Source organism: Bos taurus, chromosome 27 (genome assembly GCF_002263795.3).
Source record: "Bos taurus isolate L1 Dominette 01449 registration number 42190680 breed Hereford chromosome 27, ARS-UCD2.0, whole genome shotgun sequence".
NCBI lineage: Eukaryota > Metazoa > Chordata > Mammalia > Artiodactyla > Bovidae > Bos > Bos taurus.
The window spans coordinates 34,171,264-34,195,198 of record NC_037354.1 but is presented as its reverse complement, the minus strand read 5'-3'; the positions used below and the strand labels follow the sequence as shown (position 1 = coordinate 34,195,198).

At 35.8% G+C, this 23,935-nt stretch overlaps 1 protein-coding gene across 2 annotated transcripts in view; it reads right to left on the bottom strand.

Moving 5' to 3' along the window:
• ADAM9 (ADAM metallopeptidase domain 9) overlaps positions 1 to 23,935 on the bottom strand; it is a 90,242-nt gene that overhangs the window by 47,304 nt on the left and 19,003 nt on the right. For both annotated transcript variants that reach the window (XR_009493067.1, NM_001192818.3), the window contains 8 exon segments: positions 21,236 to 21,314; positions 15,391 to 15,467; positions 14,210 to 14,405; positions 12,651 to 12,716; positions 11,623 to 11,694; positions 8,559 to 8,728; positions 5,734 to 5,815; positions 5,096 to 5,229 (listed from right to left, as the gene is read on the bottom strand). Coding sequence is in view for 1 of the 2 variants with exons in the window: in NM_001192818.3 (NP_001179747.2) it covers positions 5,096 to 5,229; positions 5,734 to 5,815; positions 8,559 to 8,728; positions 11,623 to 11,694; positions 12,651 to 12,716; positions 14,210 to 14,405; positions 15,391 to 15,467; positions 21,236 to 21,314 (876 nt within the window). In the remaining variant the exon portion in view is untranslated.

Below are 23,935 nucleotides of genomic sequence, written 5' to 3'. Positions count from 1 at the left end.
GCAAAAGAAGGTAAAAGGAATGGAAGTGGTCTATCAGGATATGACCCACAAAAATCAACTGTCATTTAGACTAATGACTAATCTGGAAATAACCAGAACACAATTCCACCACTACCATCCTAATCCCCATAGCCTAGGAATAGGAAGTCCTAAGAAAGAATTCTAAGTGATGGCACTCATATTTTTTTTTTTTTTTTTTCAGAGCAATCTGGAGACTTCCCTGTCAGTCCAGTGGTTAAGACTTTGCATTTCCAATGCAGGGGACATTGGTTTGATCCCTGGTCAGGGAACTAAGATCTCACATGTCACACAATGTGGACAGCAAAAAACAAAATTTTTTTAATTAAAAAAAAAAAGAGCACTCTGATTATGGAGGCTTTCTGATAATACTGAAGGGCAGAGTTAAGAAAGACTTGTCTCTAGAAAACACACCTCCCAGGAAGACCACCACTCATACGGCCAGGCATCTAAGAGCAGTGTGTAAGGAGAATACTACCAAGTCCCTCAAATATCTTAAATAATAAAAATTACATTACAAAGTTAGATTATCTACCTTTTAAACAGAGGTGGCTTCAACTGATTATCTGGGAAAACTCTAGCATCAAAAATAAAGGCCTATGTTAAGACAACTGTACTCCAACATAAAATAAAAATAAATTTTAAAAAATTTTATAAGGCCCAACTTCTAACAGTCAACTGCTGCTGCTGCTGCTGCTGCCTCGCTTCAGTTGTGTCCGACTCTGTGCAACCCCATAGATGGCAGCCCACTAGGCTGCTCTCTCCCTGGGATTCTCCAGGCAAGAACACTGGAGTGGGTTGCCATTTCCTTCTCCAATGCATGAAAGTGAAAAGTGCAAGTGAAGTCGCTCAGTCGTGTCCGACTCTTAGCGACCCCATGGACTGCAGCCCACCAGGCTCCTCCGTCCATGGGATTTTCCAGGCAAGAGTACTGGAGTGGGGTGCCATTGCCTTCTCCAACAGTCAACTAATGTTCATTAAATAGCATAGGAAGTAGAAGGTGGGAAATTTGTCCTCAAAAAGGAGATTTAATACACTAAGGATAACATAATCTTACTTCTCAAATTATTCTTACAAAAACCTGTTCAAATACAATGTCCAATGCATTATCAAAACATAACACGAAGACACAAGATATTATGAGAACAACTATAAAAAAAATGAAAAGACACCATGAGAAAAAAAACAGATAAACTCAATAAAGTCTCCAGATACTAGAATTATCAAACAATAACTACCCAAAAAGAAAATCTCTGCATGCTTTGGTCAGAGACAAAAATGAGAAGCTTGAAAATTTGGGCAGGGAACTAAAATCCACAGTCATAACACAGCAAATTGGATGTGTTTTTCTAAAATATATTCTTTAAACATTTAAAATACTCTGAGTTCATCTTACAATTTGTATTAATTTAATTGGCATTTTTCATTCTAAGTGGTATGCTGTAAGGGTATCATAATCAATGGCATCTATATTTACATAATATAGTACATTAGTAATCATATTAAATATAAGCAGATTAAATGATTCAATTAAGAGACAGATATTTCCAAGCTGGTTTATAAAACAAAACCTAAATGTAGGTTGTTTAGAAGCATATATCTAAAACATAAGAATAAAGAAAAGTTCCAAGTAAAGGAATAGAAAATATATACTACCTCAACCAAAAAAGAAAATCTGTGGAAAGTATATTAGTATCAGGCAAAATTGACAGTCCTATCTAATGCAATAAAAAAGGAAATGAAATACATACATATTAGGAAAGAAACAAAACTGCCTTTGTTTGTGGATCTCTTTCTGTGGTTGGATTGCCACAGCTCATGCCCAGACCCATGCCAAGTGTCATACCAGCCCCTCTTGCCCAAATACTACTCCCCTCTGGGCAGAGGGTACTGGTACTGAGAGCGGGGGGTAGCACACATGTAAAGGGAACAGAGCGGGCTAAGACCCAACCCTCAGGGCTTGTACTCTGGCAACTTGGGACCAAACCTCACCTCCAATAAGGCAATATTGGCCACTGAGCAGAGAGGAAGTGCCATCAAATAAATACCCAGCTCTAGCTCCAGAACCCCCATCTTCTGTCCCAATCCCCTACTGAGGTGATAGCTGTCAGCATACCCTGAGGAAAGACAAGATTTGTAATCATGACAAATCCAGCTCTTCCACAAAAATACAAATGACCTAATTTTTTTAACTGGGTCACACATCACATTAACAAATTGAAGAATAAAAACCATATGATCATTTCCATAGATGCAGGAAAAGCTTTTGATAAAATTCAATATCCATTTATGACAAAAACTCTTCAGAAAGTGGGCAAAGAGGGAATATACTTCAACATAATAAAGGCCATATTATGATAAATTCACAGCTAGCATCCCAATAGTGAAAACTTGAAAGCATTTTCTGTAAGCTCAGGAACAAAACAAGGATGCCCACTCTCACCACTTTCATTCAACATAGTTTTGGAAATCCTAGCCATAGCAATCAGAGAAGAAAAAGAAGTAAAAGGAATTCAAATTGAAAGAGAAGTAAAACTGTCACTCTTTGCAGATGACATGATTCTATAAACAGAAAATCCTAAAGACACTACCAGAAAATTACAAAAGCTCATCAATGAATTTGGTAAAGTTGCTAGATACAAAATTAATGCACATAAATCTGTTGCATTTCTATACACTAACAACAAAATATCAGAAAGTGAATTAACTGAACAATCTCACTTACCATCTCATCAAAAAGAATAAAATATCTAGGAATAAGTCTACCTAAAAAGGCAAAAGACCTGTACCCTGAAAATAAGACACTGATGAAAGAAATTGAAGATGACAAAAACAAATGGAAAGATATACCACATTCTTGGATTGGAAGAATCAGTATTGTTAAAAATGACCATATTCCCCAAAGCAATCTACAGATTCAATGCAATTCCTATCAAATGATCAATGGCATTTTTCATAGAACTGGAACAAAAAAAAATTTTAACTTGTATGAAAACACAAAGACCCCAAATAGCCAAAACAATCTTGAGAAAGAAGGATAGAGCTGGAGGAATCACACAGCCTGGCTTCAGACTATGCTACAAGGCTACAGTCATCAAAACAGTATGGTACTGACAAAAAAACAGACGTATAGATCAGTGGAAGAGGACAGAAAGTCACAAAAATAAGCCCACACAGTTATGGTCAATTAATATATGGTAAAGGAGCCAAGAATATACAATGGATAAAAGACAGTCTAATCAATAAATGGTGCTGGGAAAACTGGACAGCTATATGTAATAAAAGAATGAAATTAGAACATTCTCTAACACCAAAAATAAAGTCAAAATGGATTAAAAACCTAAATGTAAAACCAGATACTATTAAACCAGATACTCTTAGTGGCAAACAGAACAGAACACTTGTTGACATAAATTGCAGCAATGTTTTTTGGATTCCTCTTCTAGGGTTATAGAATAAAAACAAAAAATAAACAAAAGTAGGACTTAATAATCTTTAAAGTTTCTGCACAGCAAAGGAAACCATAAACAAAACAAAAAGACAACCTACAGACTGGAAGAAAATATTTGCAAATGATGCAACCAACAAGGGATTACTTTCCAGAACATACAAAGAGCCCATACAGCTTAACATTAAAAAAAAAAACAAAAAAAAACTGCCTGATCAAAAAATGAGCAGAGGACTTAAAATAGATATTTCTCCAAAGAAGACACACAGATCACCAACAGGCACATGGAAAGATGCTATATTGCTAAATATTAGAGAGATACAAATCAAAACTACAATGAGTCATACCAGTCAGAATGGCAATCATTAAAAAGTCTACAAATAATAAACACTGGAGAGGGTGTGAACAAAAAGAAACTCTCTTATACTGTTGGTGGGAATGTAAACTGGTGCAACCATTATGAAAAACAATGTGAGGATTCCTTAAAAACCTAAAAATAAAGCTCTCATATGATCCTGCAATCAATCCCACTCCTGGATGTATATCTGAAGAAAACTCTTAATTCAAAAAGATACATGCATTCCAATTTTCATAGCAACACTATTTACAACAGCCAAGACATGGAAGCAATCTAAATACTCACCAACAGATAAATGGATAAAGATGTGCCACGTGTGTGTATGTATTTATGTGGTATGTATATAATGGAATACCATGAGCCCATAAGAAAAAATGAAATAATGCCATTTGCTGCAACATAGATGGACCTAGAGATGATCATATTCAGTGATGTAAGTTAGACAGAGAAAGACAAATATCATATATCACATTTATGTGAAATCTAAAAAAATGATACAAATGAACTTATTTATAAAACAGAAACAGATTCACAGACAGAAAGCAAATTTATAGTTACCAAAGGGGAAAGGCAGGGGGGAGGAATAAATTAGGAATTTGGAATTAACATACACACACTATTATATATAACACAGGTAAACAACAAAGACCTAGTGTATAGCACAGGGAGCTATATTCAGTACCTTGCAATAATTCATAACGGAAAAGAATCAGAAAAAGAATGTGTGTGTGTGTGTGCATAGAGCTTCCTAGGTGGTTCAGTGGTAAAGAATTCACCTACCAATGCAGGTAAACACAGGAAATGTGGGTTAGATCCCTAACTCAGCATGATCCCTGAGAAGGAAATGGTAACTCACTCCAGTATTCTTGCCTGGAAAATCTCATGGACAGAGGAGCCTAGTGGGCTAAGTCCAGGGGGTCACAGAGTTGGCCACTACTGAGGGACTGAGCACACACACACATATACGCATGTATCTACAAGTGAATCACTCTGCTGTTCTCTTGAAGTTAACACATTATATTAACTATACTTCAAATTAAATTAATTTAAATGAGATGAATTAATCAATAATTAGAGTAGGGTTCTTATATCATTCAGATGAAAGAAAATTTATACTGATGTTTTACAGAACATGGCAAATGATTTCCTCCCAGAAATTTGAGTACTGATGAGCAATACATTCATTGTTTATTTTTAGCATTAAACAAATGTTCAATAAATGGTTTTAAAAAAGAAAAAGGAAGAAGAATAAAAAGAATTCAGTTACTCACGATGCTCCTGAATTCATGATGCAGCTCTTTACAGGACAGTGACAACCTCTCCCATCATCATGACTCATTCCAAGGTTATGACCCAACTCATGAGCAACAATGGATGCAAATTTCTCCACTGGGATCTGCCCAAACTGTCCAAACACAGGAAGGTATTAATTAAGTTTCTGAACAAAAAGGATTATTTTTTTGTTTCTAAAATTACTTTTTCACAAAAGGAGATTCACCACTACCATGTTGACAGCTGACATGATAAAGCAAGCAACCAACATCAGACTGTAAACACTGCAGTCTAGTAAGAAACTGGTGTGACTTAACATACTGATGATGGAGGTCGACCATTTAAGCAACAGATCAGGAGCGCCAATAGATTATTCATGGTGGTTGATGGGAAAACAAGCTCATGGTTCTAACTTAATTTCCTCAGATGGAGTCTCTGTTCCTTAATTCATGAAAAGTGAGGTATTAATGATCATATAATAAGTATTAGAAAACTTAATCCAGTCTCTAGGGCAAGAACAGATCTTCTATGGCCCTTGTAACACTCAAAATATTGTTGTAAGGACTAGAAGAGGAAATAAACGATTACTGGACATTTCATAATGCAAACATGCAAAGGTGTCAAGAAGAAAACATACCACGTTAATCCCACCCGCATGGCTTCTTGAACAGACTGTCCCCACAAACGCCATTCCCGCAGTCCCACCAAACCCTCTTTTCCTAAATGAAGAGAACAGGGAAAAGTTATAAAATGTACTTGAGGAGAAAAAAGGTACACATTGCTCCTATTTCTTTGGGTAATCTTAAACTAATTGGTAAACCTATAAAAACTGGGAGAAAAATGACAAAGATAAATAGCACTTTAAAAATCAGAGTTCAATTAAAGCCTTATCTTTTTTTTTATCTTCAGAGAGTGAAAGTTGACATTACAAGTTCATTTTTCAGACAAATGAAGATATACATTAGATATATCAAACCAACTTGTTTTCTACCTTTTAGATGAAAAACCTTCCTAAAATGCATTATATTTATTTATTCAAAAATTCTAGTGGAAAGAGACAGATAACAAACTCAATGGCATATTCATACAGGAGGCTGCGAGCAGGGAGCACAGAGAACAGAAGAGTCAGAATGGTCTCCAGGTTGCTCCTTGAACATCGGGAACACACCTGTATCTCAGGACCTGGTCCCTGTGCCTTCCCCAATATACACCCATAACACTCCCTCACCTCCTTCAGGTCTTTACACAAAGGTCATCTCTTCACTGAGGCCTTCCTCACCATGCTATTTAAAATTTCAACCTCACTCCTCCAATATTTCTGCCTCTACCCTCTCAGCTTTATTTTTCCTCTTTACCATTTATTGTTATTTAGCACACTATTAGCTGTTAGGGTAAAACCCAAACAAAATTTCTGGCTGACCCAATATATATACTTATTTATCTTACAAGATAAATCTCCTTCAACACAGTATGAATTCCATGAGAGCAAGAACTGTCTCTTTTGTTCACTGCCATAACCAAGGGCCTAGGCTATACACATAACAAACATCTTTTAAATGAATGAATAAACCATTCTCTGGGACACCTGACCAGCCAGGACAAGAGGCTGATACTGACATAAGGGGATTGCTATGGAAACATTTTAGCCAGATCACCCCGTAATGAGCCGCATTTATGTCCTCAATGCTTCAAAAAAGGCTTTTTAGTATCCCATTCTCAACCAATCAGGGATTATCAGATATCTGAGAAACACCTCTAACATGGCAGTCAAAGACCAAACAGAGAGAGACAGCTTGGTAGGTGTGGCTGGGCAAAGCACAGGGAGTGCTTGTTGTCCGTTCCTTTTGGTCTTTTGTGAACAAGAAGGCATACTCACTGTCGGGCTTTGAGGGCACTTCTGGGTACAATTTTACTAAAAATTTATCGAAATGTCAGGATCAAGCTTTTGTGGTTATGGGGTCATAAAAATCCATGTAGGCATTCTCAGTGCCTTACTCTAAATTAACTCATATGACAAAAAAAATAAAATAAAATCAAGGGAAATTTCACCTCAGAAAAAATTATTTTAGGTACCATTCAACATTGAAGGAGGGAAAAATTATTACATAAAATATTTTTTGGCAAAAAGTCAGCCTATCAACCAGAAAATTTCTAAGAAGAATAAAATTTTTTTTATATTTTAAGTGAGGGTTTTGCTATAAGCTTTTGGAATATATCTGTATTAACTAATCATATAAGCTTAAGTTTTATTATAGTACCATGAAAATGCTATGTGGAAAAAAGAAAAATGTTTAAAATATATCAGAAGGATGGCAAAGAGACTTTAAAAACACTATTATATCCATGAAATAAGAATTTGACTAAATAAAAATTTTAAGGGAAACAAAAACAGCTATTAAGCATTAAAAATAAGATAGCTGAAATGAGAAACACAACAAAAACCTTAGAAGGTAAATTTAAGGAAATATCCCAGAAAACAGAACAAAAAGACAATGAGAAGAAAGGAAACAAAAGATAAAAAATTAGAGGACAACCACAAGAAATTCAACAGCTGAGTAAAAGGAATCCTTGAAGGAATCACCTACAAAATAATTTGAGAAAAATTCCTAGAACTACATTTTCAAGACTGAAATTACCCACTAAGAACACAGCACAATGAGTGATAGAAGACCTACACCAAAGCATATCATCAAGAAAATTTAGAGGTCTGGGAACCTCTAGAGCAGATCCTACAAGTTCCCAGAAAGGAAGAAAAAAAAAAGGCATATACTAAAAAACAGGAAACAGAATGCATTAAAGTTTCTCAGTGAAGTTGTACTGAGATAGAATTTACGTACAAAAAAATTCACCCATTCTAAAGTGATTTTTTAAAAAAAAGAATGAATTAAGGCTTCTCAACAGTAATTTGGAAGTCAAAAGACCAATGGCCATGCCTTCAAAATTCTGAAGGAAAAAGATTTCATGCCAAAAATGTTAGACCTGACAAAATAACCTAAAATGTACAAAACAAATGAAAAAGCACAGCCCTGAAACAATTAATTACTAGGATAATCAGAGGTCAAATTGAGATAATTTTTTTAAATTAAAGTATATTTTGTTTCTGGTATACCAGAGATAATTTTTAAATTCTGTTTTGACATTGTAAAGCACGTTTTCTGACATGAACGAGGTCAGAACTTTTTTCTTTCAATATATCCTTTCACAAGAAGAAACTAGAAAACATGCCATACTAAAATAAGGAAGTATACCTGGGAAAGAGGAAGAGGACGTGGGATAAAGGTCACAAGAGATCCAACAGACAGGTCTTATTAGAACACTGCACTCATTCTACAAATCAAACTTTTTCCTCATTTAAATGAATGCTCAAAAACTTTAAGAGAATATGATTGCAAAAAAAAGAAAAAAGCAAAAATTATTATTCTGACCATATCATAAAGAGTACCTTTTAAAAAAATCACTTACAGAATTAGCTGTGCACTGTCATGTCTCCGACGTGTTATAAGAAACTTTTCCCGCCACTGTACAAAGTTCGACAACACGTCGCCAGCACCTCCAGCCATACTGATCAGATTTTCATTTGTCCAAATCTCAAGCCCAACTAGCACAATTCGAATATTTAACATAATGTACATCTAGGAAGAAAAACATAAAAATATACAAAATTTATTAAAGAATATGAGAACGATTCCTGGGTATATATCTGAGAAAAACAAAACACTAATTTGAAAAGATAAATTTAACCCAATGTTCACAGCAACATTATTTACAATAGCCAGGATTTGGAAGCAACTTAAGTGTCTGTCAACAGATGACTGGGTTCACACAAACACACACAAATGGACTATTACTCAAGCATAAAAATGAAATTTTGCCATTTACAACAGCATGGATGGACTTGGAGGGTATTATGCTTAGTGCAATAAGTCAGACAGAGAAAGACAAATACAGTATGGTGTCACTTATAGGAGGGCTTCCCTGGTGGCTCAGTGATAAAGAATCTCCCTGCCACTGTAGGAGACATGGGCCAGGAAGATCCCCTGAAGAAGGATATGGCAACCCACTCCAGTATTCTTGCCTGGGAAATCCCATGGACAGGGAAGCCTAGCAGGCTACAGTCCATGGGGTTGCAAAGAGGTGGATACGACTTAGTGACTAAATAACATCAACACTTCTTGGTGGAATCTAAAAAAAATACAACAAACTAGTGAATGTAACAAAAGAGAAACAGATTCATAGATATAGAGAAGAAACTAGTGCTTACCAGTGGGGAGAAGGAAGGGAGGGTATACAGGATTAAGAAATACAAACTATCAGCTACAAGGATATACAAGCATATACTGTACAACACAGGGAATAATAGCCAATATTTTATTGGGTTGGCCAAAAAGCTCTGTCAGGTGTTTCATAAACAGGTATGAAAAAAACTAGTTGAACCTTTTGGCCAACTCAATATAATAACTATAAATGGAGTTTAACCTTTAAAAATTGTGAATCACTACATTGTACCCCTGTAATATATATAATACTGTACATCAACTACACTTCAATAAAAGTAATATAATAAAGAATATGAGAATATCTTTGAACTTATAATTAAGTAACATCCCACTTAAAAATAGGATTCCTCTTTATCAAAAATGTTTCCTTCAATATAATGGAACTCTAACTTTTCAAGGGTCGGAGTTTCCTCATTCACAAAACAAAAGTAACAAAGGTTTGAAATCCTTTTTATCTTCCATTCCAAAAGCTGACAAACTCTGGATATTTAAAGTTTTTGGTATTTTGGATCCAAACCTTTCCCTAAACTAATGAAAGCTTATTTACTGTTCACCTTTAGTTCACTTAATATAAATATTCATACATTTCACTACAGAAATATCAACGAGTTAGATTACAAGGTGCTCCCCCAGGACCCTTTTGAAGGTGTAAAGTAATACCAATACATAGTGAACTACATGTTACACATATACTGTATAGTGAACAAGTTTACCTCTCTAAACTCTTATCTAAAAGTATAATGGCATGCACCCCAAAGGTTTCAGATAAAGGTTTATAGAACTCATCTCTATTTCACAGAGATACTGTGAGGAATAAATGAGTTAATAAATATAAGTCACTTGACTCAGTTTTTAGTACATTATAAACATTCAGTAGGACATTATCACTATCATCATCATCATCATCATTATTATGTTTGGTATTCATATTCATATTAGAGATTAAATTTTTCCAAAGACAAATGTGATACTGTATGACATTTGTCTTTCTGTGTCTGACTTCACTCAGTATGATACACGCTCTTACATGTGGACTCTTAAAAAAAGAGGGTACAAATCAACTTATGTACAAAACAGAAGTTGAGTAAGGTGGAGGAAATCAAACTTATGGTTACCAAAGGATAAGGGGGGAAGGGATAAATTAGGAAATTGGGACTGACATATACACGGTATATAAAACTAAGAAGGACCTATTGTATAGTATAGGAAACTCTATTCTCTGTAAAGGCCTATATGTGAAAACAATCTGAAAAAAAAAGAGTGGATATATGTATATGTATAACCGATTTACTTTGCTGTATACCTGAAACTAACACATTATAAATCAACTATATTCCAATAAAAACTTAAAAAAGGAACATTAATTCTTCAATATCTCCCACTAGATGAATAAACTCTAAAATCTCAAATCAAATCCCTCCCTCTTCTCTATCTCTCTCTCACACACACACAGAGTCATATATAGTTTCAGAGCAGGAGACAGCCTTATTTAAAATAAGTCTCTCAGCAAAAATTCAAAGATCTCTGCATAAGTGCCAGAGAACCTCAGTCTACCTATTGTGAAATAAAAGTCATATTTTATGGCAAGACAAGAAAAATTTACACAGAAAAATTTTTCTCTGCCCTTTGGCCTCCTCTCTCACCCCACTGTGCATTTGTATATTGCATAAGGCATCAACCAAACCTCTCCATTGGCAGAAATACCTGCTCAATCATAAACAGCAGCATTCTCCTAACATCAAAAAGGCAACTCCTTAAAGATAACATTCCTTCTTGACCTTGCTAGGGCCATGATGATGCTTAGGTCTGGATTGTGTAAACTGTCAATAATACCTCATTGAATGCACATTCCTCTGTCTCAAAAAAACTTATATAACTGTGCTTTGACTTCTAATGGGAAAAACAGTTCTCAGAGCTTTCTGAGATGCTCTTCCTGGGTTATAATCCTCAAATTTGGCTCAAATAAACTTCTCATTTCTTTCTCAGATCAACTGATGAATTTCTCCTCAACACTAAAGATAAAGTAGATGCTAATTTGAAATCTCTTATTTGTCTCACTCTCTCTAAAATTATACTTTCCTTTTAAACATAGAAAAGTTACAAAACAAATTCGAGAGCAAACCCCAGAAAGACTGAGTTACTTATCCTCTAGAATAATCAGAGCCCCAAATTAGACAATTTTAAAATTCTATTCAGAGGCTGTGAGAGGAAAGGACAGAATAATCCCAGCTGATAGAAAGTAAACTTACACTATCCAAGTAATTTGCTAAACTTATCATCTCTTCTCGCACTGCAGTCTGGTTTTTTCCCATGTTATCATACTGAAAGGCAAAGAAGAAAACTCATGATCACCAAAGCAATATAAGAAAAAAATTTCTATAATCTCAAGATAAGAATCCAAATATTTTATTTAAACCATTTTCTACCTATGTGGAGAAAGTAATGAGAAAAAATATTTCAAGTCTCCTTTTTTTATCACTTGTCCATCATATTCTACTGGAACCTTTAATACATTATCAGGGACAGAGTTCACGCTTATTCACATTCCCTTATGCTTCTTTCTACACTTGAGGATAATGAACCTATAATGAACAAATAAGAATACATTTCTATCTCCTAAAAGTATGGCTTGTTATTTTCCAGTCTATATACAATAAGGGTTTTTTTTAAAAAACCATAAAGATTCTCAAAACTGCCTCTGCGGATTACAAAAAAGGACTTGTCAGTTGTGTTAAGTTTCTGCAAACAATTTGGTTCACAGCAACAGCAAAGCTGGCGGAAGTCAGATAAAACATTTCAAATAATCTATAGGTTAAAATATATAGCAGTTATATCTAAAATTAATAATCTTGTAAATGCTGAAATAAATTACGTAACTTTTCTTAGCTGAGTAAAGCACAGTCTTAAGTATAAATAAGGAAAATGTCATGTGTTATCCTGTACAATGAAATAAATAATAAATGCTAAGCTGACTCATTCTCCTCTGTTCCCTTCTAAACTTATCATCTAAACTCTGCTCCCTCCTAAGAAGGGAGAAGTTTAACATTTGCAAATCACCCAAAAGAAACAGTGGGAAAACATCACCAGTAAAAATAAAGGTAGAGATAATGTCAGTGCTACATTCAGTTCTGGACATATTATGAATATCATGTATAAATATTACAGGGAAAAGTCATTTAATAAAAATCAATACAAATATATTTCATATTTCCTTCATGGGATCCTCACTTCTCACCTTCTTTTTATGAAAAAAGAGAAAAACTGTCACCAATCCTACCTTTTCCTTCTCTACAACAATGAACAACTCTACATAGCGGGTCTGTGGCAAGATGTCTCTTTTCCTCTGTCAAAAAACACAAACACCATAAAGGAAAGCAAAAAGTTAAAAGACTATATCTTCAGATTACATATAAGACGACTACATATAAGACTCCTATTTTTAACACACGATGATCTTATCACTTGTTTCATGTCTGCTAAGAATTTCATAAAATGATTTTTAACACATCCTACATCAATAAGGCAAAAAAACATGTGTTTTTAAAAGTGATATATGCCATCTGTAGTGCTCTGAGAAAAATCCTAAAGATAACATGAATTATTCAAGTTTCCAAAGATGAATTATTGATTCTCTAATATCAAAACTATACACACATACAAGTATATTTTAATTGGATGACCTACTACTCTGTCAAGAGTGGAAAAAAGAGTATCTGCTAATAACCCAAGAAGGAAGGACAAGGTCTGCACTTTATTTTCTTGTTCTTTTCCTTTATTTTTTTCCTTCCAGTCTTATTGAGTTACAATTTGCACTGACATACAAGGTTGCTACTTTTAAAAAATGAGTAGCTTTGTGATTTTCAAAAACTTACATAAACTGTGCATATATGCTCAGCCACTCAATTGTGTTCAACTCTTTGCAACCCCATGGATTGTAGCCCGTCAGGCTCCTCTGCCCATGTGATTCCCCAGGCAATAATACTGGAGTGGGCTGACATGCCCTCCCCCATAGGATGTTCCTGACGCAGGGATCAAATCCACGTTCTCCTGCATCTCTTGCATTGGCAGGAAAATTCTTTACCGCTGCGCCACCTGGGAAGCACCCATGTAAAGTATAGAATGAGTTAAAATTTAAGTGTTTTCCAATGACTAAACTTAAAAAGAACCATCCAAGAATCAAAAGAATGAATGTCAGAACAGATGATGAAAACAATGCCATAAATTAGTATGAATTAATTAAAATACTCTAGAAGAAGCACAAGCCTCTTGTAGAGGCACAGCGACATCATCTCATTACAGAGAAAGCTGCCTTTGTCTGCAACTGAGGTTCCTCTGGTCCCAGAAACAGCTCAGGTTAAGAGACCCCTGTCAAGAGGAAGCCAAGGAATCCTAAAGAAGTCTCAAAACAGGGATACCACGAGTGCCCCAGGAAAACATCTGAGATCATTAAAGTCCTAAAATTCAATCTCTCTCTTTCCCTCTCTGTCTCTCCCTCTCTCTCACTTTAGAGCTCCAGTCTGTGTAAAGGGTATTCACATTAAAAAGTCCACTGCTCTCTCAAAGTCACGGTAATGGATTATTAGAGAGCAATGACAAAAAGAAATATAGTTACTGTTTAAGACTTAAGCTCTTGTTTCCAAAACACAGAAGTCTGACTGTACTCAACTTGGTGGCAGGAACTACATATTACTCATCTTTTTATCCCCTGGTACCCATCACAATGTCTGGCACAAAGCTGGCAAAAACACAGTAATAACAGGTATTGGTTTAATGCACAAATACATGATTGTTTTTAAACCTGAGTCAGAGCCATGAAGAAATACATTAGTTCCTTACTCGAAGGAGCTGAGTGATACTAGGATGCTCCTCTTCTTCATCCTTTGTGGTTTCTTCTTCCATTACTTTGTTGGAAACACCACATTTCAAAGGCTCTTGGTGAACATCATCCATTCGATAAAAGATGTGCTCAAAATGAGAGCTGTTCTGCAGGGGTTCAATCCCATAACTCACATTTTCTATATGCAGCAAGCCTCTAAGTGTTGTATTACACAAACACAGTTTTTTAGGATGGAAAAAAAAAATACACAGGAAAAGGAATTAAGAAACATGAATTCAAGTCCTAATTCTTAACATATGTAAGAAGGGATAACATGGTGTTGAGAAAAATAGAGGTTTTAGAGTCGGGCAGCCCTAAATTAAAAGCTCAAGACAGCTACTAACTGGCCTGAAAATTACTTAATCCCTCTGTGAGATCACTGTATAAAGAAAGGCAATTCAGAATAGTGGCTTAAAGTGTGAAGTCTGGAGGCCAGAGGACCAAAGTTTGAATCCTAAATGTTTCCTACTAGCCTTAGTAGACATTCTTCCTAGAGTTGTCCTGAAAACTATTTAATGAACACAAAAAATACTTAGGACACTGCCTGGTACACAGTAATTGTTCTACAAGTGTCACAGCTTAGATGGAGATAGTACTCATCGCCATCTCATACAGTTTGCTTGAGAATTTAAAGTAATATTTATTAGTTCAATCAATCATGTAACCAATCAACCAGTCCAGTGTGATATTGCCAGGCCCTTCATAAATTTAATATTATTATCACTTCACTTGACACATGGTATGATTTCTCTGAACCTCAGCTTGCTCACCTAAATATGGAAGCAATCAGCCCCTTTTCACAGTCATTATGAGGCTTAGATAAAAGAACAGAAGTAAAAGTTATATAAACCTAAAAGGTGACAGAAATTTAAAGTATGCTTTATTTTTAAATAGCAAAATTTATTTAGTGGTCTCAAAAAATGAATTTTTTTTTATTTAGGTAATAAAATTCATCACCTGTAATACTGTCCTAAATAAACATGCCAAGAAGGACATCTGAAACACTGTTAGAAAGACCTTCAGCAACATCAAAGTAAAATCTAAATTTAAGTACCCTAAAATGACTTGATCTGGAGACAGAGATAGGTAAAGGGAAAAGAATTAAGGGAATGAAAAAATGCTGATAAAGAAAGTTCCTTACCTGAGTCCGAAACAGTCGCTGAGTGCAATGGATGAATCGTAAGTGCCCTCCACATATCCCCGATAATGACAATGATTCTAAATGATTAAAAAAAAAGTGTCAATTTCAAAATAGTATTACCTTGCTGAAAATCATCATAGAGAGTGCAGAACCAAAAGTTATTTAAGGCCAATCAACTAAACTTTTTATTCTATTATTGGTTTAATCGTTAAGTCGTGTCTGACTATTGACACCCCATGCACTGTAGCCCGCCAGGCTCCTCTGTCCATGGGATTCTCCAGGCAAGAATACTGGAGTGAGTTGCCATTTCCTTCTCCAATTCTATTATTGGCATCCCATAATTATCACATGGCATTCTTTGGACTATCTTCAGACTGTCTACTATCACCCTATGGGTACAAAGAATTTGAATTTCTGCCAAATTTTTAAGGCAGCAGTCCAGAGGATACTAAGTACAAACAACTCTACCCCAATAACCTTTAAACCTAGAAGCGGAACAAGGCAGCATAACGTCATGTTTAACATTTTCAATCACAGGTTAAGAAGACACCATAGCAGCCAACTGAAATCCAATACAGAAGAGGACCTTGTGACAGACTAATGACACCAAGGGGGAAAACAATTCAGCACATGGCAAAAACAGTGACTTTGACTTTCTTTTTCTGCTTAAGCATATTGATTATATTATTATTGTTAGTTATACATTTAACCATCTTGATAAATTAAAGACTCTTTATTCTTCATTTTGAGCAAGAAATTGACCAGTGGAAATATAAGCATGCTGCTGCTGCTAAGTTGCTTCAGTCGTGTCCGACTCTGTGCGACCCCACAGACGGCAGCCCATCAGGCTCCCCGTCCCTGGGATTCTCCAGGCAAGAACACTGGAGTGGGTTGCCATTTCCTTCTCCATTGCATGAAAGTGAAAAGTGAAAGTGAAGTCGCTCAGTCATGTCCAACTCTTAGCAACCCCATGGACTGCAGCCTACCAGGCTCCTCCATCCATGGGATTTTCCAGGCAAGAGTACTGGAGTCGGGTGCCATTGCCCTCTCCAAATATAAGCATATCACTTATTAATATCAGATTTTTTTAGTACACAAGGAGATTTTTTTTTCCTCTTTAAAACAATTGTAAAGCATTAAAAAAAAAAAAAAAACAGCCAAGGGGAGGAGGAGGAGGACTGAACTTGCCAGATATTATAACATATCATCAGCCCTTAATAATTAAAACAGTAGGGTCCTGGTGGTGCATTAACTGAGAGACCAACCAGTGGAGCAGAACACATTCTCAAAACAGACCAAAATACATGTGGAACCTTATATGATAAAAGTGGTTATCTCAAATCACCAAGGAAAAGATGCACTTTTAAAAATGGTGCTCAGCCCACGGATTAGACATTTGAGAAAGGATAAAAGTAGATCCATACTTCACATTATACATAAGAATAAGCTGCAGGATGGGGTGGGGAGGGAGGTTCAGGATGGGGAGATACATGTGCACTCATACGGAAGAAAAAAATTAAAAGAAGAAAAAGCTCCAAATGGATTAAGAATCGAACCACTAAAAAATATGAACCTATGCAAGAACTAAAAGAAAACATAGCTTAATTCCTCTTTAACCTGGTGTAGAGAAAGACTTTCTATCACTCAAAATCTTGATGTAACAGGAGGAAAGACTGATCATTTTTACTGCATTAAGAAAATAAAAAAGATTTTAAAACTTCTACATTAAAAGAAACACCAAGAAAAAGTAAAAAGACAACTCACAGACTAGAGGGAATTATTTGTAACTTTTATCATAGCTAAAACTGTACTATAGTATAATACAAAGAACTTTGAAACTTTAAAGGGGAAAGATTAAATCCAACAGAAGATGGTGCAAAACAGTTGAACAGACAATTCACAAAAGGTATAAAAATGCCCTTATATAAATGAAAAGACTTCAATTTCACTCATGATAAAGTAAGAACCTGTGCATCAATGCTGATGTAAACACATAAGAAGGAAAAACTCTTCTTGTAGGAGAAACCATCAATGCATACAGAGGCACTGATGAAGTTAGGGAAATCACCATTTTAACAACCACCATACCAACTGAGGCAAATATTAAATACTGAAGCCAGTGAGTAAATGGGATAGTTACAAAGCCTCAAAATATCTACCTAAAAGATTAACTAAAAAAGCAAAAACAGTAACTTCGCAGAGAAGAAATTGAGCAGATAACTCCTTAATAATTAACGTTAACACTGTCAGTGATAAACTAAGCTAATTACAGGACATGTTCATGATATGATACAGGGAACCCTTCAGGGTGGATCCCTGCCAAAGGTGCATAACCTGAATCTGATTGTGAGTAAATATCACAGAAACTCAAATTGCAGGACATTCTACAAGACGTCAGCCTATACTTCTCAAAAATGCCAATTTCATGAAATACAAGGGAAGACCAAAGATTTCCAGACTAAAAGGGATGGAAGACTGCTTGGTTCAACACATGAACTTGAATTTTCTTTCACTATAAAGTACATCATTAGGGTAATGGACTAAAACAAATATCAATAAGGTCTGTAATTGAGTAACAGTATTGCTTCAGTGTTAACTTCCTAATGCTGAGAACTATACTATGGTGACTTCTTTTGAAGTTCTTGCTTTTAGGATATTTACACTGAAGTATTTAAAGGGTAAAGGGACACCAGGTGTATAACATACTTTTCAGGGGGAAAAAATAGAGAGGAAAGGATAAAGTATGTATGATAAATGTTAACACTTGGAGAATGTAGGTGAAGGGTTTACATGACTGTTTTTCCTATTATTCCTGCAACTAATGTGAGAATTTCTGAAAAAATTTAAATATTATGCACTAAACAACACAGGCTAAATTTCAACATTTTACAGCTTTTTCCAGTGTGGGGTTATTTACAACCACTGTTTTTCTTTCTAGCACTTTGAAGTTAAAGTCTAGCTTTGAGTTTGTCTTCTCACCAGAGGGGGAAAAAATATCTCTTCTATTACAGATGGGGTAGCACTTACAAAATAGTAACACAGTAACTCACAAAATTAAGTTTGTAAGTTAAATTTGTCAGTAAAGCTTCTCACTTCAATTACTATAGAAGGGCTCATCATTTGACATGACTGAAATTTAGCACTTGATCACTTACTCTACCAGCTTGATGGTATTTCTTTAATAACTTGGTTTTACCAAATATTTCTAAAACCTTCCATTTAGTTTTTAAAAAAACAACAAATCCTATTTTGCAAGTTTGCAAAACACCTAACTGCATCTGATGATTATACTAAAGGTAAAATGGCATAAACAGTTTGGAAACACACAAACTACACGCGAAAATACTCAACTACTGGAAGCAGAAGTACTCACAACTATTTGAGAATAACCTCCTACCACAAGAGCCAGAGAGCTTGGGGCAGTCTTTACAGAGCAAAGAGGGAGTTAGTTAAGGCACTTTCTAATGAACTGCAAGGTACCCAAAGGTCTAAGACTAATTTGGAGTTTTGACTTCACACAGCAACTCATATCAAGTGGTTATTAAAACTGTGTTTCTTTGTAAAAAATATGGCCTTGCAAAAGATGCTGAAAGCCACATGAGAGATTTACAAATTAATTTAAATAAAAGAATCACAAGGGAAAGCATTTACATTTTTCAGTGTGACTTAATTGCATTTTTTTAATTAATTAATTTATTTATTTTACTTTACAATATTGTATTGTTTTTGCCATACATTGACTTGAATCTGCCATGAGTGTACATGTGTTCCCCATCCTGAACCTCCCACCCACCTCCCTCCCCATCCCATCCCTCTGGGTCATCCCAGTGCACCGGCCTCGAGCACCCTGTATCATGCATCAAACCTGGACTGGCAATTCAGTTCACATATGATATTTTACATGTTTCAATGCCATTCTTCCATATCATCTCACCCTCACTCTCTCCCACAGAGTCCAACTTAATTGCATTTTATTAACGTTAAATGTCTATGTCACCATGATATCTCACAATGTTATCACACACAGAAAAATCCTAGTACCAAAGTTTTAATTGCTAGCTCAGATCCACAGTCACAATTTTGTCTATCTGAATTCAGAATTATTCCATTTTTATCTATCTGAAACTATCTATATTCAATAGCCAATAAGTGAAAGGCTTCATCTTAGTTTATATTTTTCAAACACTCAAGAAAACATAATTAAATCACAATACTTTATAAAAGTTGCATAAATTTCCATGTAACTGAATCTATTTTTAGCAGTTTTAAGCATATAAACTTTCAATAATAGCAACAAAAAGTATTTACTGAATTCATAGTTGTTAGACTGACTAGTAAATATCTTACCAGTATTAACTCATTTAAACTTCTAATAACCACATGAAGTTACAATTATTATTACCATTTTAAGGTGAGGACACTAAGGCACAAACAGGTTAAAGAAACTTGACCAGCAAATAAATAATAGACACAGGAATCAAGTCCAAGCAGTGTGTCACCAAAATCCAGGCCAAGAAACCTCTCCAAGAGAAAAAGAACGCCTTTTTAAAAAACCACTGCTTTCATTGAGTTGCATAAATTATGTGGTCTTTGGTCTTATGCTATAGTAATCTTCAGAAGGATGACTGGGTGGATGGATGGATGAATGGATGATCTGCGGTCCGGATAATGCTATCAATACATTTAAACTGCTCTACTATTTTGCTGTTCAACACCAGACAAACAATAAAACAAATAAAACACGCACTTTTCAAAAAAATAAAATAAAATAAAACAACGAACAAACAGAACACTAAGATAAAAAAAATCAGAAAATTGGCCAGAAAAGGATAGGTCTAAGTCAGCATTGCCTTTTTTTAAAAAAGTCTCATAAATCATCTAAAATAAAGCTTTGCCTTCTATTTATTTGCAGAGTACTGCAAAAGTACAAAACTAACACAACTCCATCTAGCAAAATTTAACAAAACTCAGAGGAAAAACAATACATGCTTAACAGGGGTAAATATTTCTCCTGAAAACTATAGCAAAATAAATAATAATAATAACAGATAATACCTAACTGCTAAAAGGGACTTTAAGACATTATTTCCAACTAAAATTAGAAATGCTTCTGCTCTAAATAAATAATACATAAAGCCAAAGTCAACATCTGTCAATTATTTCACATATTCCTCCAGTTGCATCTTCAGGAATACTCTGTTCTCTAATGCAGAGAGGACCACACTTCTTTTCTCAACAAAAAAGTAGAATATCTAATAGCAAACAAGTGCTTGTTCTTTGGGGCTTCCCTGGTGGCTCAGATGGTAAAGCGTCTGCCTGCAATGCATGAGACCCGGGTTCGATTCCTGGGTCGGGAAGATCCCCTGGAGAAGGAAATGGCAATCCACTCCAGCACTCTTGCCTGGAAAATCCCATGGATGGAGAAGCCTGATAGGCTACAGTCCATGGGGTCGCAAAGAGTCGGACACGACTGAGGGACTTCACTTCACTCACTAATGGTAAGTCTAATTAAACTAATGGTTTAATAAGGAAGTCGAGATGTGCTTTATTCATCAAGTTTCAGCAAAATCAAAATATAAATCAAACTTTTCCCCTTCATGATCAGTAAGGTAGAAGATTATTTTCCTGGTCTTTTAAAAAAACACTTGACCATGAAGAACCAGAAGAGCTATAAGGTACAGTTTAATCTATGTCAATGTACCCACCACTCCCACCCCAGGACAACACCATGTATTATCATATCAAAGGACGCCCTCAAGTAACAGTCCAGAGCAGCTGAAGAGAATGCACTTTAAAATTATAATTGTTTTAAATTCTGTATATGGTCAAGAGGAAAATAAATTACCTGTATACTAGGGTGGTCAGAGATCAGAGCCCCTTCCTTGTTGTAGGTATAAACTACAAAATCTTTGGGTAAAAGGTCTCTGCAGGAAGAATAAAACATACCATATAAGATTATTTTATCTCTTTACAGCTAAGAAAACAACTTTTATAAGACATTATTCCTAGTAGAGATGAGCAGGAATAAAAACATTCACCTGATAAATTGTTGTTTAAAGAAGGAGCTGCCATAAAACATAAAGCCCATGAATGCACTTGCATCTGAAATCGTGTACATTCCAATCAGAAAGAAATGTTTGAGTTGTGCATCTGTTCTCATGGTCATAAAACACTGGTTGCAAAAAACATTTGTAATGTCCTTAAAGTTTTCTGATTCGTCTCATAGGAAAAGTATAAATTTGGTTACATGGTACATCATATTTCCAGAAGAAAATAAATTATTTTACCCTCTTTTAAATGTCCTGGATAAAGAAGCAGCACTCATTGCCTTTAATCTCTAAGTACAGGGGCAAAATTTCTGTCCATTATTTAAAGAAGCAATTATTGCTGATCCTTGAATCTTCCTCCCATGTTAAGGGAGATCCACAGTGTAAACCACACGTGCAAAAACAGGGTTAGCTTTATTACAAAAAAAAAATCCAATGACACTTGTTGAAGACAGTAAGGTCGACTTTATTATTGGTATTAAGTATAGGGACCACCTCAAAGACATTTTACAGCGGGATGGGGAGAAAGAGCAGGCTCAACTGCAAATACAGCATGGGCAAGTGGGATTTTTTAGCCAAGGAGCACAGTGGGGGTCAGTGGATGGAAAACTCCTAAGAGGAAACATCAGGGGTGAGGAGCATTCTGGCTAAACCAACCTAACGGATTCTTGCTGAAGACAAGCCAGGGTAACCAGACATCACTGGGCGGGGAAGTGGGGTGGAAGATAAAGAACTTGATCAGACACCAGAGTGATCAGATATGGAGGGAGAGGGGAAATTCTTTCTAAAACTAGATTTTACAATAAACCACACTGATAGGCCTTAGAGAAGGTTCTGAAACCTGACTGAAGTTAGATCAAGCAAAAAATCTTTGTCAGTCTCCTCTCTTGTTTAAGGAAAGAAATGATATTCTTCTTTCCTCTGAATAACACAAGCCAATTTCCTCATTCAGTTGTCTTTTGTTGATTACAGACCAGCTGAATCATCTGTTGGAACTTGGTAGAAGGGGATATTTACTGGGTGGAGCTAGCAGTCAGGCAGTTAATGAGGGGAGTTGTTAGGAAAATAAAAGAAAAACAAGGCTGAATGGTTAGAAACCAAGTTTCTGAGCTCAGTTGGCAGCCATCAAGATTTTTTTTAAACTTGAGCTTAGGGCATCTTCGAGCTTCCCTGGTGACTCAGATGGTAAAGCATCTGCCTGCACTGCGGGAGACCCAGGTTCAATCCCTGGGTTGGGAAGATCTCCTGGAGAAGGAAATGGCAACCCACTCCAGCACTCTTGCCTGGAGAATCCCATGGACAGAGGAGCCTGATGGGCCACAGTCCATGAGGTCACAAAGAGTCGGACACGACTGAGCGACTTCACTTTCACTTTCTTTAGGGCATCTTCAGTTGGTACAGTGAAAGCAGCACTGGCCACCTGACAAATTGTCCTGGTTTGAATGTCACTGGTGACAGCATCAGGTATTCTGATGAACTTCCTGAGAGGCCCACACCACAGAAGGCATAAAGATTGCCTACACGTGATCTGTTGAAACAGCCTTTTTTTGAAGGCTCCATCAATCTCCCAGCTGCAGCTTAGAGTTACAAGAAAAGGGCGATTTTAGTTCTCAATGACTCCAAGTCAGAAAGGATAAAAATTGGAAATGATAACTTAGAGGGTTATAGCCAGATACTGAAGGAAACTAGAAGAATTCGGGATTTGGTAAAGCTGGCAAAATATGCAAGATGAAAGTAGCAATGGTTCACTACAGGTTTCCATTGAAACAAAAAAAAAAAACCCACATTCTTTCTATAGTCACCCCCATTTCTGTGAAAGATAAAGTAAGACTAATTTGTTTGCACATAAGTCTGGTCTCATTAAATCTGGCCTAGTTATTCATATAAGTACAGTAAAAACAGTGATTGACCATATAGTATTTCATTTGAATTTGCTTTGCTAGAGCATTTCAGAAGGAACCAACAACTCTTACGGCTAGGAGGCTAAGTCAAGAACTTGCCACCAGATATGCCTACAATATCTATATATTTGGGTAAACTTTCTTATTGAGGTCCCCCAAATATCCTGAGGTTCCTGGCCCTGCCACAAGTGATCTTCCTTACTCACCTGTAAGGCAGGAAATCCTGTAAGCCAGAACAAGCCAGTTTTTCCAAGGGGAGCTGCATAAACAATTACCTTCTTAAAGTCAACCTTAGTTCCTTAAAGCTATCTAGTCATATCTGATTCAACACACATCATTCCCAAATACGACATTGTAATCAAAGCCTTGGTAATAAAACCAACAAGGGCAGATTTTTAACTGACTTATGCAAATAACTTATACTGCTATGAAAAATAAGATGCATTAACATACCAAATAAGCCTTATTAGTTCAGTATCCCTTTTTGTAAGGAGAGAGACAAATCCTTTGAGATTTTCCAAGATGCATTTGAGAAATCTCAAAGTTAGTTTGAGGTCAAAAAGACTCCAACTAGAACTTGATTTGTGGAAACTGTCA